The sequence below is a fragment of the Lampetra planeri genome, chromosome 2, assembly GCF_965212315.1.
Source record: "Lampetra planeri chromosome 2, kcLamPlan1.2.h2, whole genome shotgun sequence".
NCBI lineage: Eukaryota > Metazoa > Chordata > Hyperoartia > Petromyzontiformes > Petromyzontidae > Lampetra > Lampetra planeri.
In genome coordinates, this window is record NC_136108.1 from 20125064 (window position 1) to 20141265 (window position 16202).

General features: G+C 44.6%; 1 protein-coding gene across 2 annotated transcripts in view; it reads right to left on the bottom strand.

The window, feature by feature from the left end:
* Positions 1-9319, bottom strand: part of LOC144729536 (solute carrier family 26 member 10-like) — an 86838-nt gene extending 77519 nt beyond the window's left edge. The window contains exons 1-2 of one of the 2 annotated variants that reach the window (XM_078609867.1): positions 8736-9319; positions 3229-3339 (exon numbers count right to left, since the gene is read on the bottom strand). In XM_078609867.1, coding sequence (XP_078465993.1) covers positions 3229-3339; positions 8736-9075 — 451 coding nt within the window. In that variant the 5' untranslated portion in view covers positions 9076-9319. The remainder of the gene's footprint in view (positions 1-3228; positions 3340-8735) is intronic. The other variant, XM_078609860.1, reaches the window with a different exon arrangement.
* Between the last annotated feature and the right edge of the window lie 6883 nt (positions 9320-16202).

Here is a 16202-nt window from a genome sequence, read left to right on the forward strand (position 1 = left end):
CGACGGCTTGTGCCCGCCCTCACAGTCGGGCGTATTTGCGGAATACACCACGCCGCCGTTGACCCTGGCCATTGACCGAGCAGCCCAACGTTCCTACCAGCTCCCTCCGCAGGAATGTGTTTGTGGCGAGCGATAATGAGTGCACAACCCGCACACGTATCTGTGAACCCATACGGTTTACCCCCGAATTCCTATAGTGTACAGGGAAATTGATTATGAGTTCGATTCCCGGACAGGGCCAACGAAGCTTAACTTAAGCGGGGAGTAAGAGAGTGACTGATGTCCTATCCCGTCTACTTCAACGCCCACCGGGCAGAGTGGTTGGAGGTGTTTAAGGGTCACTTATAACTGTGTATACCATACCTGTCAACCCATACGGTTTACACCGTATTCGTGTGTAGGAAAATTGAGTTTTCAGGTCCATACGGCGTGCGGCCGTTTCAATACGGGCAAAAAAAAGTTTGTGTCTATTTATTTTGTGTTTCTCCCTTGTTGTGATGGGACTTTGTAGGATGAACGTTGAGATTTATAAGGGGCACTGGGTGACCAATAAGGTCTGAATTGGTCAGCAATAAGGTCGGGCGCTGATAAGGGATTGTTGACAGCTCCATAGAGTGGGCGATGCTGAGACGATCCAAGGGGTGGACGGGTGGAATTTGTTGCTCGTGAAAAGGACCTCGCTTTAGCTCGCTCACAGCACTTGCCCCAACACTCTGTTTCGGCTATAAAGAGGTGGGGGGGAGGAACTTTCTCTATGCTTTAGCGCCACCCTGCAGAACGCTGATTTCGTTGCAGTGTAGCGCTCTTTGTCCTGGAGAACATTTTTTTGCTTTGTGCATTAACAACAAAAAATAATGAAATGCCCCCCAAAAAATTTAGCAACGGCGGCCGAAGAAATGCACTTCGTCCCGCCATCTGTGTTTACATTGGCTCAGCCAATTATGAGCGACGAACGCTCTGAGCCAATCAGAATCCCACCTCAACCCCCCTGCGATTCGCTTCGTGGTCGGATAATCTCAGGATCCATCCAAAAGAAACATCACCACAGACATTTAGACTGAGGGCAACGCTAAGACCCGGACTGGGAGCACAGCAGGTCCAGCCTTGTAGGAGTAGTACGGTAGAATATCATTGGTGAGTACAGTACACGATACTAATTTTAGATATTTTTTTTATTCATTAAATTATGTTTATTATCTGTCTTATCATTCTGGGCGCCATTAGCAAATACCCCAATGAAGCACTCGTATATTGCTTTAATTAATTACGCCGTCGGGAACGCATCCCCAGATACACAATGGTATAACGACCCCTTTTAGCGCTGATTCGATGAGCATTCACTTCTCCAGGAGCACATCTTGAGAACGCTAAGCGAGGTCTGCCTGGTGTTCACACTTTTCTACATGGGCTGTAAACGCAATTTTTTAAATATATGGCGCAGCATGGAAATGGGAGGGGAGTTGGTCATCGGCTGGGGGACGAATATTCTCAATAAAATAGAAGGGTAGAAAAACTAGAGTTGGATGTGAGATGATGGGTGTCTTGAATTTATGACAGTTTGCTTGTATTAACAGTGTATCCTGCCGCATGTACAACATACTTGTTGAAAGCATCAAGATAATTATTTTTTACCAGATAATTTTATACCATTTATAAATAGACGAGGCATCGTTGAGCTCTAGTGCCCAAACAAATGTGCGGGTGGCTGTGGGACTCAAACCAGTGAGTTTTTTCACCTCCGATTAGCACGGCACGGTTGGCTACGTACGGTGCGAAAGAAGTTCAACATACAATATACATACAGAAAATACACTGACAACTCACACTGCATTGAAACAATACCGCTCTGCGTTGTTCACAATATCTCACCACGCGTGGGGAACTGGGTGATGCATATCGCAATGTGCAGCTGATGGCATGCGAATTCATTGTTGCAAGTGGTATAACATAAGCAGGGCAAATATATACAAGAGGAAACAAAATCTAGTGAAGGAAAGGTCTGCTGTGGCCAGTTCAGCTCAAGGAATGTAGTCAACATCTGCAGTCAGTCCCCCATGGACCGCTGCCACTTCAGCTGTTTCTTGTATCTTAGATGAACTGTCGATTGTTATTTGTAGCAGTATATGCCAGATTTCTATTAAGAGAGCTATTTTTGTTCAATGTTGTTTAGAGTGCGGTATCAGTCATGTATTGCTGTAATAATAATCGCAGCCTATGAATTCACTGCTGAATGGTTTTCCAATGCCGTGTTGGTCGTGAGGGTTGTATGACCATACTTCACCATGATGGAAAGTGCAGGTTGGTGAAGGCTCAAAACTGGTTCTCCACTGATGTTTATGTGGACAACAACGATTGTCTGAACAACATCCCGCACGCATGGCCGAGTTACAGAACTGATCCATGTGGGAATCGTGTAGAAGCTCTGCGCAACATGAATTTCAACATCGAAACGGTATGGAACAATTTGTGCGATTCAAGTAACGTGCCCAACAAAAACCTGATCTACCACACCGCCCGGTGTGCACTACACATAACTCATCGGTGAACCCACAACCACACTGCTCTACTTCCACTACGCACAGCTCATCAGTGAGCCCACAACCACACTCCATCGTCCATGAAAACAATGTGCATTGCTTAACCAGATCCACACAAACCACAGAAGATGCAGATACCTAGAGCGCAAGTGGGAAATAAAAGACTCCGCTGTGTGTGACTGCGGCTACGAACACCAAAATACGGATCACAGAATTTCGAATTGCCCCAAATGTAAGTGTGAAGACCGTGGTGTATGCGAATTTCACCAACTCTCAAAGTAATTGAACGGCTGAATCACTTGGAACTGAATCTCGAATAGTTAACTTTCACTGGTCATGCGAAATAAATCAATGGAATGGCTGGGAATAAAATTCATGTCCCCGGGTTCATAGTTCGGTGCTCTAACCACTGCACACCATCTCTCACCCTCAGGAAGAAGGAGTAACGTCTTGGTCAAACAACTCCCATGCCCTACACTGCATGGCGAGGCCTTTTTCCACTGGTGGACTAGCAAATTACTCCAAATGTCTATTATGTAGGGAGTGAAAACGTCTTCATCCGGCCCTGGTGCCAACAGATATAAACTTGCTTTCGGATTGCCGTTCCAGCAAGTTGCTGCTAATGGGGAGTGACGACTGCTTACGGTGTGGGACAACTTACCTGCCTCGTCAATGCAATATGCTCACTTACCCGTGGAGATGTGTCGGCCTGTACCCAGGAAGAGGTAGCAGAGGACGGGAAAGAAGGAGCAGTAGAGGCCATATATGGGGGCAACGGATGTGAGCAGGGCGAAGGCCATGCCTAAATGACATTGAGAGGAGAGAGAGAAGAGAGAGAGCACGTCTTTGAGCCAGCGGGCCGTGCTGCTGCGAGCAGTGTCCATTACTTACCCATGGATGCGTGGCGCGAGGTGCCGGCCATCACGTAGATCAGCACGGGGAAGAAGGACGTGTACAAGCCATATATTGGAGGCAGGGCGGCCAAAAAGGCATAGGCCATTCCTGAGAGTTCAGGGGTGATAATACACGAAGAGGGTAATCCCTTTGCACATGTTTAAACGTTCGTAAGTTTGAACAACAATAATAATTCAGTTTAACGTTATTCTGTGCACAAAATGTGAGCAATTAATGCGTTTTCAGATGTCTACAGGTGACTCAGAGTTTAATAAACTGCATGGTGGTGTCACAAAGTTAAGTTAATGCACGACATTTTGTGAATTGAAAAAAATGAAAATAAGATCTAAAAATAAGCAAGCATTGACAAGACTTGTATTAAACTACGTTGTGCCTTTACAGTTTACTTACACGCAAAAATGCATTTCCAACAAACATGTTGAGTGGTAAACATTAAAAATGAATTGCTTGAATCACGCACAATACACAACTGCAGTTTACACAAATAGTATTGGTTAGATTTAGAACACACTTCAAACACCGCTCCTAAATCAGCATCGGTCTAAAACACTCAGCCCAAAACACTCCCCGCCATCGCTTTCACTTCAGTCAAAACAATGCCAAAGCACACACGGAAACATAAGCCATTTGTACCATCCACGTGTTTGTGCAGTTGATTGTGACTCGGCTCGTCTGTTTTCATTGACTCGCTCGCCCTTGCATTTGGGCTCAGCCGCTTTTGGAAAAGGCCGCTCACAGCGGGCTCCCGAGTATGGGGCGCGTTCACGGAGGAGACGGGGACAAAAAAAAATCCGCAACCTTGGTCCGCTGCTTGTATTGGTTTAGCGTGGCCATTAGCCCCCTCGGTTGCTTAGCAGAGGGCAGCGAGCGGCAAAAAAGATATATTTATAAATGTACATCTCAAATTCGTGGAACATTCTGTCTTTATTCCAACAATAAACATCGATGTGGTCAGATGAAAGATCGCTTGCGTTGTCATGTGTGAACACAGTTTAAGTGTCCGAATAGTCCATTTAGAGTTTGTCACCGGTAATATTAATGTTGAAAAATTTAACCCCAAGGAATTTTTACAATTTTCAGGAAACATCCTCGTCTTTTGGGATGATTTTCCTTTTTAAACAAATATCACGACCAGACTTAGAAGAGTTACCTTATGTGTTACCACGTTCAATTAATTCACTTTGAAGATAACTCAGCGAAATAACTTTCAGCTATATGCGAGAGGCGCATCACACTCTTATCAATTTATGATTGCAATACTCAAAATTGTAATTATCGCCTCGGTATTGCATAATTAAGCGTTAAAAGGAGATGAGAGGTTGGTTCATTATGAGCACTGAGTCTGGGTTCAAATTGAGGCTGCTCAGAATAATGAAAGCAGGTACTCAAGTGCTCGTTGAGTTCAAGGCGTCCATCTGGTTACCAAATCATCATCATCATTGTCACCAGCCATGGTCAACTGACTGCTGGGTGAAGGCCTCCCCAATATGCCACCACCTCTCACCATTTAGTGATTTAACAATCCATCTGGCATCTGCATGCAAGTTGATTGTATGCCATTTCCTCGGTAGACTTCCTCTCCGACGCGTTCCATTCTTTGGCTGCCACTCCGTTATCACTTTTGACCATCGGTCATCGTCCCTTCTAGCGGCGTGTCCTACCCAAGCCCACTTACTTTTCTTAACAGTTGTAATTGGGCCATTCACCTGCATATATGTTACGTGATTTACGTGTTTCTCTCGCTGAATCTCAGTGCAATTCCAAGCATGCATCTCGCTAAATGTTTATTTGCATACTTTTCAATATTCTACCGTGTACCATGTATTTTGAACCACATGTCATATCATCGAATAAAACACATATTTTGGCAACATTGCTTTTCATTATTACTTGACTTCAGATTTCCAAAAGCACCCCACCTGCTCTCGTTCACCTCTTCCTGAAATCATCTTGATCCCGGTGTGCCTTCAACAGCAGTCCTAAGTACACACTGTTGTGATTTCTGACAAATATCTCCAATTGTTTAGCATACTTGTTGTACGTAAACTTGGTTTTACTCACTAATTGTGAACTCAACTTTGCAATCTTTATAAATTTGTAAACAGATGTATTGCAGTGCATTCCCAGGGGACGTTACTAAGACTATTATGTCAGAAAACCTGAGATGGTTAATGCGTTCTCTATGAATGTATACCTTTTAGTTTTTCCAATACAATTTTGGAAAATTAATAACTTTGTTCAAAGTCTGTCACCCTGTCCAACTCCCCAGATAACATTGGTACCGTTTTTCAGTAACCTTTGTGTGATTGTTCTCTTTCCGTAAATGGATTTTATTCGTAGACTTCGTTTTTTCAGGCCTTGTTTTCTAAGAGCTTGGATGACTTCCTGGTGCAGTGTGCACACTTTGAACGTAAAGGTTGGTGGCCTGCCATGAGATAGGGTTTGGTGTGGATGTGCGGTTGGCGGATCAGCAGTAGTTGCAGCAGGAGTGTCAAGATTATCATCATTATCGTAATCATCTTCATCTATCATCAATATATTTTTCCTTATCTTCAGCATCGTAATCATCATCTTGATGATGATTATCATCTCAGCGGAGGAAACTTTGACGCGCACATTAACGCGTGTATGTTTGTGTGCAAGAAAGACGCAAGCCTGATTGGTCGGCTCATTCCGTCGGTGGGTGTGAGTGTAATGGCATCATCACGTGGGCTGATTCCCGTCGGCACTTTCGGGCAACTGATTGGAGACGGATGCATTGGCAATGGGGCATCACCAATTCCACACTGCAAATCAGGCAAATGACTGCTGACACGGCACGTGGACTGTGTCTGTCAGAGCACAGCAATGCAGCCCACAAACTATCCTAAAAGCCATGAACATGTATACAAGAGACGTGTATTTATACATTGTCGATTCAGCAGGCACAAGCTGTTGAAAATCGACGACATTTAAATGTGGCTTATTTATACGTTTGATTTATTAACATGTTTAATACCTGTTTATTTTATGCGTCATCGATTATCAAACATTATTTGTTTTAGATTGCAAACGATCATACGATGTATTTAACATTCTTAAAAATCTTGCCAACAATATAACTTGTGATTTATAGGTTATTTGAGCGTGTGCAACAAGCGTTATATTAAATTATTGGTAGAGGTTGCGCAAGTTGTAAATATTTAAAGATGTGGATAGTCCTCGGCTTACGAACGAGTTGCGTTTCTGAGACCCGTTTGTAAGTCGATTTGTTCGTATCTCGGAACTCAATATTTAATTGTACAGTACATACAGTGTTCAAAATGTGTTATGGTTCAACAAAAAAGTGAAGAATTGTTAAACTAATTATTAAGAAGAATTATACATTTACATGTAATACTGTAATAAATGCTGTGTAGGAAATAAAACATTAAATAAAGTAACATAACAATAAAATAAAAATTTCACTTACCTTGAGTCCTAATGCTGGCTTCCTTATTAGAAAGGGCATCATGAGTTCTAGCGGGATACTGGGACTCATTGCTGGGACAAATCTCGTGTAGGATAGTTCCACGGTTCGGTTCGTAAGTACGAGCGAATGTTCATAAGTCGGATGGTTAAAAATAATAACACCTTATGGCGGTTCGTTGGTAAGTGCGGATGTTCGTAAGTCGGACGTTCGTATCTCGGGGACTGTCTTATATTGAATACGCCCTTGACATATTTTGTCGAAAATTAGACGTATAAAGAATCAAACATAGCAATACACATCATGCCATAGGTGGAATCGCGTTTAGCGGAATTTCTGGCAAACTCAAGAATTATTTGAAAGTTGTAAAACAAACTCTACATTATTCAGGCCGAATTTTACTTTAAAAAATAACCTACATACTGGATGTAAGACTTGTAACTGAAAACTGCAGCATTTAAATACGGTACGATGAAATGAACATTGGAGAATATATGCGTATTGTTTGTAAGACCTATACAGCTGCCATGATGTACAGACCAACCAGAATGCAGAATCTAAACTGACTGGGAATGTTGTTTGCAGGTAATGACTTAAGCACGAAACATTATGCTGTCTTCTGTCTGGACAAGAACCATTTGTAGTAATAACATACCAGTTAAACCCATTAATGCTGTTGATGGGAATATCCTGCTGTCCCAATCCCACAATAATTCCCTGCACGAGTGGGTGAATGTACGCCACTCTTACGTTCCAAAGACAAAGTCGAAGATTCCACGTATAGCCTTAACAGACTTGGAGCAAGTGCTGTTAGTGAGCACCTATGAAGGCTGGCACAGAATACAAGAGGGTGGGTGGCCAGAACCACGCTCTGCCACCTTTGTTTTCCTCGTGGCGATGTTTGCACACCACACCAGGTACTTATTTGAGACTGAGTCGACCTAGGAGAGGCCCAGGACCGGTTCAGATAATCGTTACTGGTGTTGGCCGTGAGCGGGAATCGAACTCGGGCCGTCGGGTTAATAGTGCAGCGTGCTAAACCTCTTCCCTACCCCTCCCCACTCTACCATCTACTGAACGGATATCTGTGAAAAAGAACTAAAAGGCTCATCGGATTCTTCCAGCATAAATATTCCGATTCTACCACTCTTACGCTAAACCCCCTGCCCCACAGCCTCCCATTGCTCTCCAACTCACACTCCCACTCCTGTTACTATTTTTTTAAAATAATCATCAGCAGCAGCAGATCCATCTCAACTGCTCCTCTTTATTCCTTCCTCCCTGCAGCAGACGTAACCACTCCCATCATTGCCACTTCGATTCACTGCAAATCAACAACGTTGATAAATATATACCGCTATTCTATATGAATTTAGACAAGACACGCTTGACACTGTGGGGAAGTTGAGTTTGTTGCACCGAAGACTTAACATTTGACATTTTAAATATGTCAATAGAAAATAACCCACACAGGAATGCAGCTTATAATATACAGACGCACACGTAAACAACGAATTAAACAAGCTTGATGAATTGATTATTTTTGTTAAACATTCAACATGTGCACTCATGTAAACACAAGTGCGCACTTGTGATAGAGCTGGACAAACGCAGAGTTATGTACATGAATAAACTTGGTATGAAAATAGCTGCATCTATCATGCAAAGAAAATTGCTGCACCACGAACATTGGAAATGTTCAGCTGTTCACATCAATAGAGAAACAACGATGGTGTACCTTTTTTTCTTAAATATTATACTTTGTTCCTGTATTTTTACACACGAGTGTCTCCATGTGCTCTGTCGGATTAAGAAAAGATAAAGGTGAGCCTTACCCTGCGGTATGTGAACAATACCGACAGTGAGGCCGGAGATGATGTCCCCCAGGAGCCACTGCTTGACTTTGTACTTGGGCAGCCAGTCGAGTATGGGCATCCTCCTGCACAGGAGTCCCAGAGCGCCTCTCCAGGAGCAGGCGAACAAGCCGGCTAGGCGGCCCAGCAGCTGCGCACCGCTGCTGCCCCGGCCTCCACCGAAGCTCTTTTTGAGGACATGTTCGCGGTAGATTGGCCTCTCCACGTGGATCATCGTGGAGGCTGCGTACGCCGGGAGTGCGGGGACTGGGGTCTTTTGGGGAAGAGTCTGGCTCGTGGCGTGAGAGTCCATTCGCTCCATCTTGGCCCTTCGCGTCAAGGCACCTGCGTTATTTATCCGCTGTCTTTTTTGTTGTGCGTGTGTGTAACTACCGTCGTTAAATTATTTATTTCACTTTTAAAGAGCGCCCCTCGATGTTTCTCAACGGACGCTCGCCTTGCCCCTCGTGTGGGTGTCCAAGCGACTGCCAAGGGTCTCCAGTGATCGATCTGGCTCGTGTCGACAACATCGGCCGTGGTTAAGTGCATCGCACAATGCACATTCGTGACAACCAAGAGAGCATGCCTTGAAATTTGAGAACGTAAAAGACACAGGCCGCCATTAGCAGACGTTATTTGCAAGCAAGTAAACATCCTTTTGAGAGCAACAGCAACATACTTCAAGCTAGATTAAACACGCGAGGCTTAACGTAATTTGCGTTAGCAACCATTAAGTTTTGATGCATTATTTGATTGCAGACTATGCTAGAACCCTTTTAGAGTAAAACATTTTTTGGGAGAAATGTCTTTGACTACTTCAGTAGCATTGCTTGTGATTAAGTTCATATCAATGTAATGTAATTAAAACATTTAATGTTGCTATGTAACCTTTAACATGTGTGTCATGCTACTGAAGTTTTAATAGATGGCATATTTAATGCAAAGCTCAGTTTAAATATTATTGGTTCGAGATATTTATAGCGAAATCGTACATCACGAACCCTTTATGTTGTCAATAAAGTATGCACTGAGATATCACACCTTCTTTGCAGAGGTCGTCTACCCTCCAACTGGGGAAGAGGTTTGCATTCATAGTCATACTGTAGCAAATACATATGCAGCAACACCCCGATGCACGTCCCCCCCCCCTTTTTTTACGTCGTTTCGCAACTACGTCGTCACTTTATTATTAATACCGATTTGCGTCGCCTCAAGCACCACAACTTATGTCGCCGACAGCATCGTCCGCCCTTTATCGTTATCCGTCGCCTCTCAGCCTTCGCCTCCACCACCCACTACGACTACCCTGCGCATCGCTTCGATTTGCGTCGTTTCGATATTCGTCGTCGCACCTTTCAGGAACGCATCCCCGGCGTGAAGTGGGGGTTTAATTTAGAGGTTAATACAGAGGTTGTGTTTCGACAAAAGTACACAACGGCACATTGTTTAAAATGAAGCACGGACCTTTAGCGCCACCGATAGAGGTAGGCACACTTTGGCAAATCTCTGCAGAAATTATAAGGAAGCTGCTGATATCAAACGATAAACCGCCAAGAAAGGTGGCTCAGTGCTAAGGATATAAATCAATTAGTTTTATACAGCAGCCCAGACTTAAAACATGTGCCGTGGTCTTACGCTAAATACCGGTTGGAAGCATTGCACATTTTATAGTCAAAGATAAACAGCATGCAATTTATTATAGCAACTATAAAAAATGACTCACCAAAATGCTCAGTTCCTGGATATATATTATGCGGAGAACATTTACTCCGGCGGAATAGCGTAGCATGAGATCCTTCCTGCCAAAAGATCACTGGCTTTTAAGGCCAGATTTTAGTGTCGTGATACATTTAGAATGTCGTCTTAATGTATGGACGATAAGGTCCCTCTTTGTTCTGAAATGCACTGTCAGAGTGCAGTAAGAAGTTCAAATCAAAACATCCCCCAAAAAACGGTGCACTTAAAGCAGTACTTGCACAGGGATGAGCCATCCGGAGGAATGTGATGTTTGCTGCTGAAAGTCAAGGTCCTTGTATTTAACCGAAAAACCGTTAGCCGATGTCACTGTTAACCGAGGGACTGCTGTCCTGCCATATACACGGCACTTTATAATTGCACGTGACGCTGTTCACGTGCATTGCGGCTCTTGAAGTAATTCGCTTTTTTTTACGGAAAAAAATATTTCTTCTTGTTATTTTGGTTGCCGAACCTTGGTTTGGTGCATTCTCTCACCTCCCTGCATCTGTGCATTATATACCGTGCGCAACAGAGCTATTTTTATCCACTTCAGCACATTTTGCACAAATGAGAGATTGGCATGCAAGTCCTGTTCTTGTACTTCATCCTATTTTATCTAGATTTATATAGCGTCTCAGCCCAAGGCGCTTTACAATAATTATACAATTTTGCATTACACGATAGCGGTTGAAATATGCGAGTGGGGTTATTCAAAGTGGCGATGTAGTTATGGTGACAGTTAGGAAGACAAATGGAAGCTGTTAAGGAGGGGATGATGGGGCAGGCCTGGTCATATTGGGAGGACAGAGAGCAGCCGTAGGAAAGGCAGGGCAGAAGAGATGGGGGCTGTTTTAAGGGTTGGGATGGAAGCAGGTGATATTGAAGACGATTGTTTTATGTGTAGTGAGAGTTTGTTCCAGTGAAGGGAAGCAAGCAGGGGGAAAGGAACGAGAGCGAGACTGGGTCTGGGTGCAGGGCGAGGGAGGCACAGTGAGGGACAGCAGAGACTGGGAACGTCGCGGAAGGGATGGGGCAGAGTCGTAAGATTGAGATATGGTGGGGTAAGCCCATGGGGGGGGGGATTTGTAGACCAGAGTGAGACATTTCAACAGACGGCGATAGTAGTGGACAGGGAGCTGGTGGAGTTGTGAAAGTGGAGCAGAAGTGTGGGAATTGTGGTGGAGGTGAACAATGATCAGAGGCCGAGGGATTTTTTATCTGTTGGAGAGTAGTGAAGGCGTAGGCAGGAAGGCCAATAAGAAAATAATTGCAATAGTCAAGGTGAGTATAACCAAGGGAGTGAACCAGGAGTTTAGCATCAGATCGTGAGATGAGGGGAGGGATTTTGCGAATATTGAATAGGTGAGGTGAAAGCGGGAAGTGTGGATATATATGCCTGTTGAACTTAGTTTGCACCATGCATAGCCAACCGTGATAATCGAAGGTGCCGGTAGTGGCAGAGATGTGGTTGGATATGGAGGAATTGAAGATGACCCCAAGGTTGCGAGCAGAGAAGGCAGGCACGGGTGAGAAGGGAGGGAATGAGATGGTAGGACAGAGTGGATGGGAGCAGGGAGAGGGGAAGACAATCTGGGTGTCGCCGGCGAAGAAGTGATGGGGAAAGTTAAATGAAGAAATTGCAGCTTCCAATGGCGAGGGCCCTAGGACAGACACTTGGGGGACACCAACAGGGAGGGGGGGAGGTGGAGTGGTTGAAAGAAACGGAGGAAGTACGTGAATAGAGACAAGACTGGAGCCAGGAGAGGGGTGTGCTGGAGATACGGAGACGGGGGGGTGGAAAAGAGTGCGAAGTGATCGACTGTGTCCAAGGCCGAGGAAAGATCCAAGAGTATGAGGATTAAGGAGAAGCCACAATAGGCAGAGTTTGTTCAATGGTTCCGTACAGTGAGGAGGGCATTTTCGGTAGAACGGGAGTTGCAGAATCCAGATTGGAAATGAGGGTAAAGAGAATTGGATGAGATGACGTGAGTAAGGCCGGAGTGGACAAGACATTGAAGAAGTGAAGAGAAGTAAAGGAGGAGGTCAGTATTATTGGCAGGACTGGAAGTGTCGAGAGGGTTTTGTTTTTTAAGGGGGATTTGATAGCTGCCTTAAAGATGGCAGGAGACACACCAGAGGTGAGGGAAGAATTGAAGAGAGAGACGAGGGGTTGGGAAGGATCAGAGGGAGGAGATGAGGTAAAGTGAAACGCAGGGATGGGGTCCAAGGTAGAGGAAGCAGGGTGGGCTTTGGATATGTAGGAGAGCAATCAATAAAGAGAGAGCCGTTACCACGTGGACGTGAGTGGGATAACTGGGGGGGGGGGGGGCGGTGGACTAGGAGACGAGGCTGGCAGGAGAATTGAGCGAATTGCCTCAATTTTAGGAGTGGAGTAGTGGGTCAATTCAAGGGCTGTGGAGGTAGGGGGTATGAAGGCAGGGCTGAGAGGGGCGGATGGAGTGGGTGGTTAAGGGTCGAGGAGAGTTGGCGGCGATGAGGGGGACACGGGAAGAAAATGGAGTTAAGAAGCAGTCCCGCATGGCTACTTCTAAGGTGGCTAGAAAGTCGGTGGGAAGGGAGTGTATGTTGAACTTCTTTTTCACCGTACTTAGCCAACCGTGATAATCTGAGGTGCAGAAACAACAAACGACTTCCACAGTTTTCTCTGCCCAACCCCCCCTCTCTTTCTATTTAAGGCCTCGACACAGAGGCATTGGGTCTCTGTGTGTCTATGTTGTGTGTCTCTCTCTGTGTGTCTGTGTTGTCTCTCTCTCTGCTTGTGTGTCTGTCTGTGTGTCTCCGTGTCTGTGTTTTGTCTCTCTCTAAAATGTAGTTCTACCTGATGACGGTTGCTTGTGTTGCAATCGAAACGTTGTACTCTATTATTTAATTTTATTTCTACGTGACTTTACCAAAAGAACCAGAGTATTTCCTGCAGTCACGAAAGCTTCAAATCAAGTTTGACTTCCACAGCCGTTCAGCTTTTCGGAAACAATTACGGTCAGATACGAGGGAAGGAGTTAACCGTGGTTTGGAGAACTCAGGTGATGGGGATCGGAGGCATAGAGTGGCTAGGGAGTTGAGGGAAGAGGATAATGTTCGCTATTTTTATTTGACCAAATAAGGCCCACTGAGCTACACAGCTCTTTTTTAAGAACGACCTGGCCACAAATGATAGCTCAACGAAGTGGCTTATCATATATATCGCAAGCGAATAATCCAGACGCATGTTTTTAAATGTGGAGGGGAAAAAAGTGGAGGACCCGGGAGAAAAATCCACGGAGAGAGAGATATGCACACTCCAAATATACAACAGGCGTCAGTGTCGGGATCGAACCCACGTCCTTCTGTACACCAGCGTCGGTGGAGGGATTCAATAAAGGAGGGAAGAGATGGGGGGCGGTCAGGGAGCCATTGTCCAGGGAGCGAACGTTGCGGCAGAGGAAAGGGAGGGTAGAGAGAGGGGAGTGGAAGGATCAAGGGGAGGTATTAAGGACATTGTGCGAGTGAAAGGAGAAAGTGGTCTGAGAGGGGCCGGAACCATGGGCGGAGTTTTAACGTCTTTGTTAATTTATTTTCAGTAATTTACGAATAAGATAAAAAAAATGATATGCACCCGCGATTCCTAATGTGAGGGGACAAAGCGAACCTTTGCCCTCCCACTCCCCACAAAAAATATATAAGTTAAACTCCGCCTATGGGGGGAAACTCGTGGCACTGTAACAGTTCAGGATAACGAGTCACATACGAACGCGTAAATACGTGCAATAGCAAATCGAGGTTAAAGTTTGAGTACGTGCATTTTAAATTGACAGTTCCGTACAGCCAATGCTCAATGCCACCTGTGAAGGCATCCTCTTGTTTGCAACGTGTCTTTGGAATCGTCAAGCGTCGTCATGGGCTGCTTCTGTATTTTCGGCGATGCTCTGCACGCTCGAGGTTAACCGGCTTCCCTCGCGTGAGCGATTCGGCAAGATCAACATGATGCCCATCGTGCCCTGGATTGAAATCTGTGCAACGTGACAGGCCAAGATCACGGCATCGCTCCCTTGATGAAGTTGCCGTTCAATAGATTAAAAAAGGCGCAGCACTGAAATGTCTCGCTCTCGGCCACTGCTGGTGGAAGGTCGTCGACGGGAGAGGGACCTCGAGAGAGCCGCCCTCCAGAAGGGTAGTTTGGCCTACTCTTTCGCCCTGGCCAGATGTATCGGAAAAGGTGGGAGTAGTCACACTTTACCCCCACCACACACCACCGGTCCATTGACTAACTGTGGCATATCAAGTTCAATTATTTATTTCAAGTTCATCTATTAGGTATAGCTCTGTGAGCCACGCGGCTCTTAAGTCGGGTGCAACCGCAACAAACAAAATATGAACACAAAACATTTTAAAGCGACGACGCGTAACAGAAACATCCTGTAATGAACCAGCAAATATTTTTTTTAAACGTATTAAAACGCTGTGTGCAAAAATCCCAAATGTGGTGCAAGTCACGGGGGGGGATTGGGAGGAAATTTAAGAATTAAGAAAGCTACCCATTTGTTTTTTGCAAGTCCAGCGTACTAACCATTACACCACATCGGCATCCAAGGGGTGTACATTGATACTCGTTCAAACATTTCAAAACTGGAATGTATGCAGCGTCCTCTTATGATGCATGGAAAAAAATGTAGGCTGTAGATGTGGCAACTTAACTGCGATTGCCATTTTTTGACAGCTCTTAGAAACTGCATGAGGTGTATTACTTCACTGTTTTGGAGTTCCGGGGGGGGGGCTACCCACAAAAAAACCTCACTAAATAATTAAGGCTTCCCAGGAGAGTTGTGAGTTTTGAATGGCTGCACGATTTATGTTTGAGTTCGCCGCATCTGACTGTGAGCGCCTGGAGGTGATGTAACAAAGCCGGACAACAAAGAGAACAGAAGATGCCCGCTGAGAAACCTGATTGGTGCTCCGTGGCCGCTACAGGAATGTGAACAGCAAGCAAAGTGTCACGCACAATCATGGCTTTTGCCGGAAAGCTGAGAAATCCCTGTGCATGATCCATTAAGCCGACCTCCAAATCCATAGAGCACACTCACACGCACCACCACATATGTCAAACATGGCGCGTTTAAAGTTCCATGCGGTCTTCGCCTTTGCAACAACAAACAACCATTGCTTGGCGGGTTTTTTTGTTGTGTGATTCAACTACATTACAAAAAAGGTATTCTGGTATACGTGTTATTGTGATCATGCATGCAACAAGCACGTGCTCATTTCTAAACTTAGTTTGTCTATGATTTAAAGTAGGCCTCCGTTTGTTGTTAAAATGTATTAATAATTACAATAAAAACATATGATGCTGTATTTTATTGATGCAATTGCTTGTGGTGTTATTATTTGGTTCTTTCGGTTAAGTCACGTCTAAAGATAAAATAATAAATTAAATTAAATAATAGAATACGACGTTTCGATTGCAACAGAAAACGTCGTATTCTATTATTTAATTTAATTTATTATTTTATCTTTAGACGTGACTTAACCGAAAGAACCAAATAATAATTCCTGCAGTCACGAAAGTTCTAAAATTAAGATTGCTTGTGGTGTGTGTTCAGATAAACAACAACATTCTATGTTAAACGACGACTTGCACCAACAGATTTCACGTCTCCAGACTTGCTGCATGCAAAGTGAAATTGGTGAAGTTGCCAGAAGGTGGCATGAGTGCAA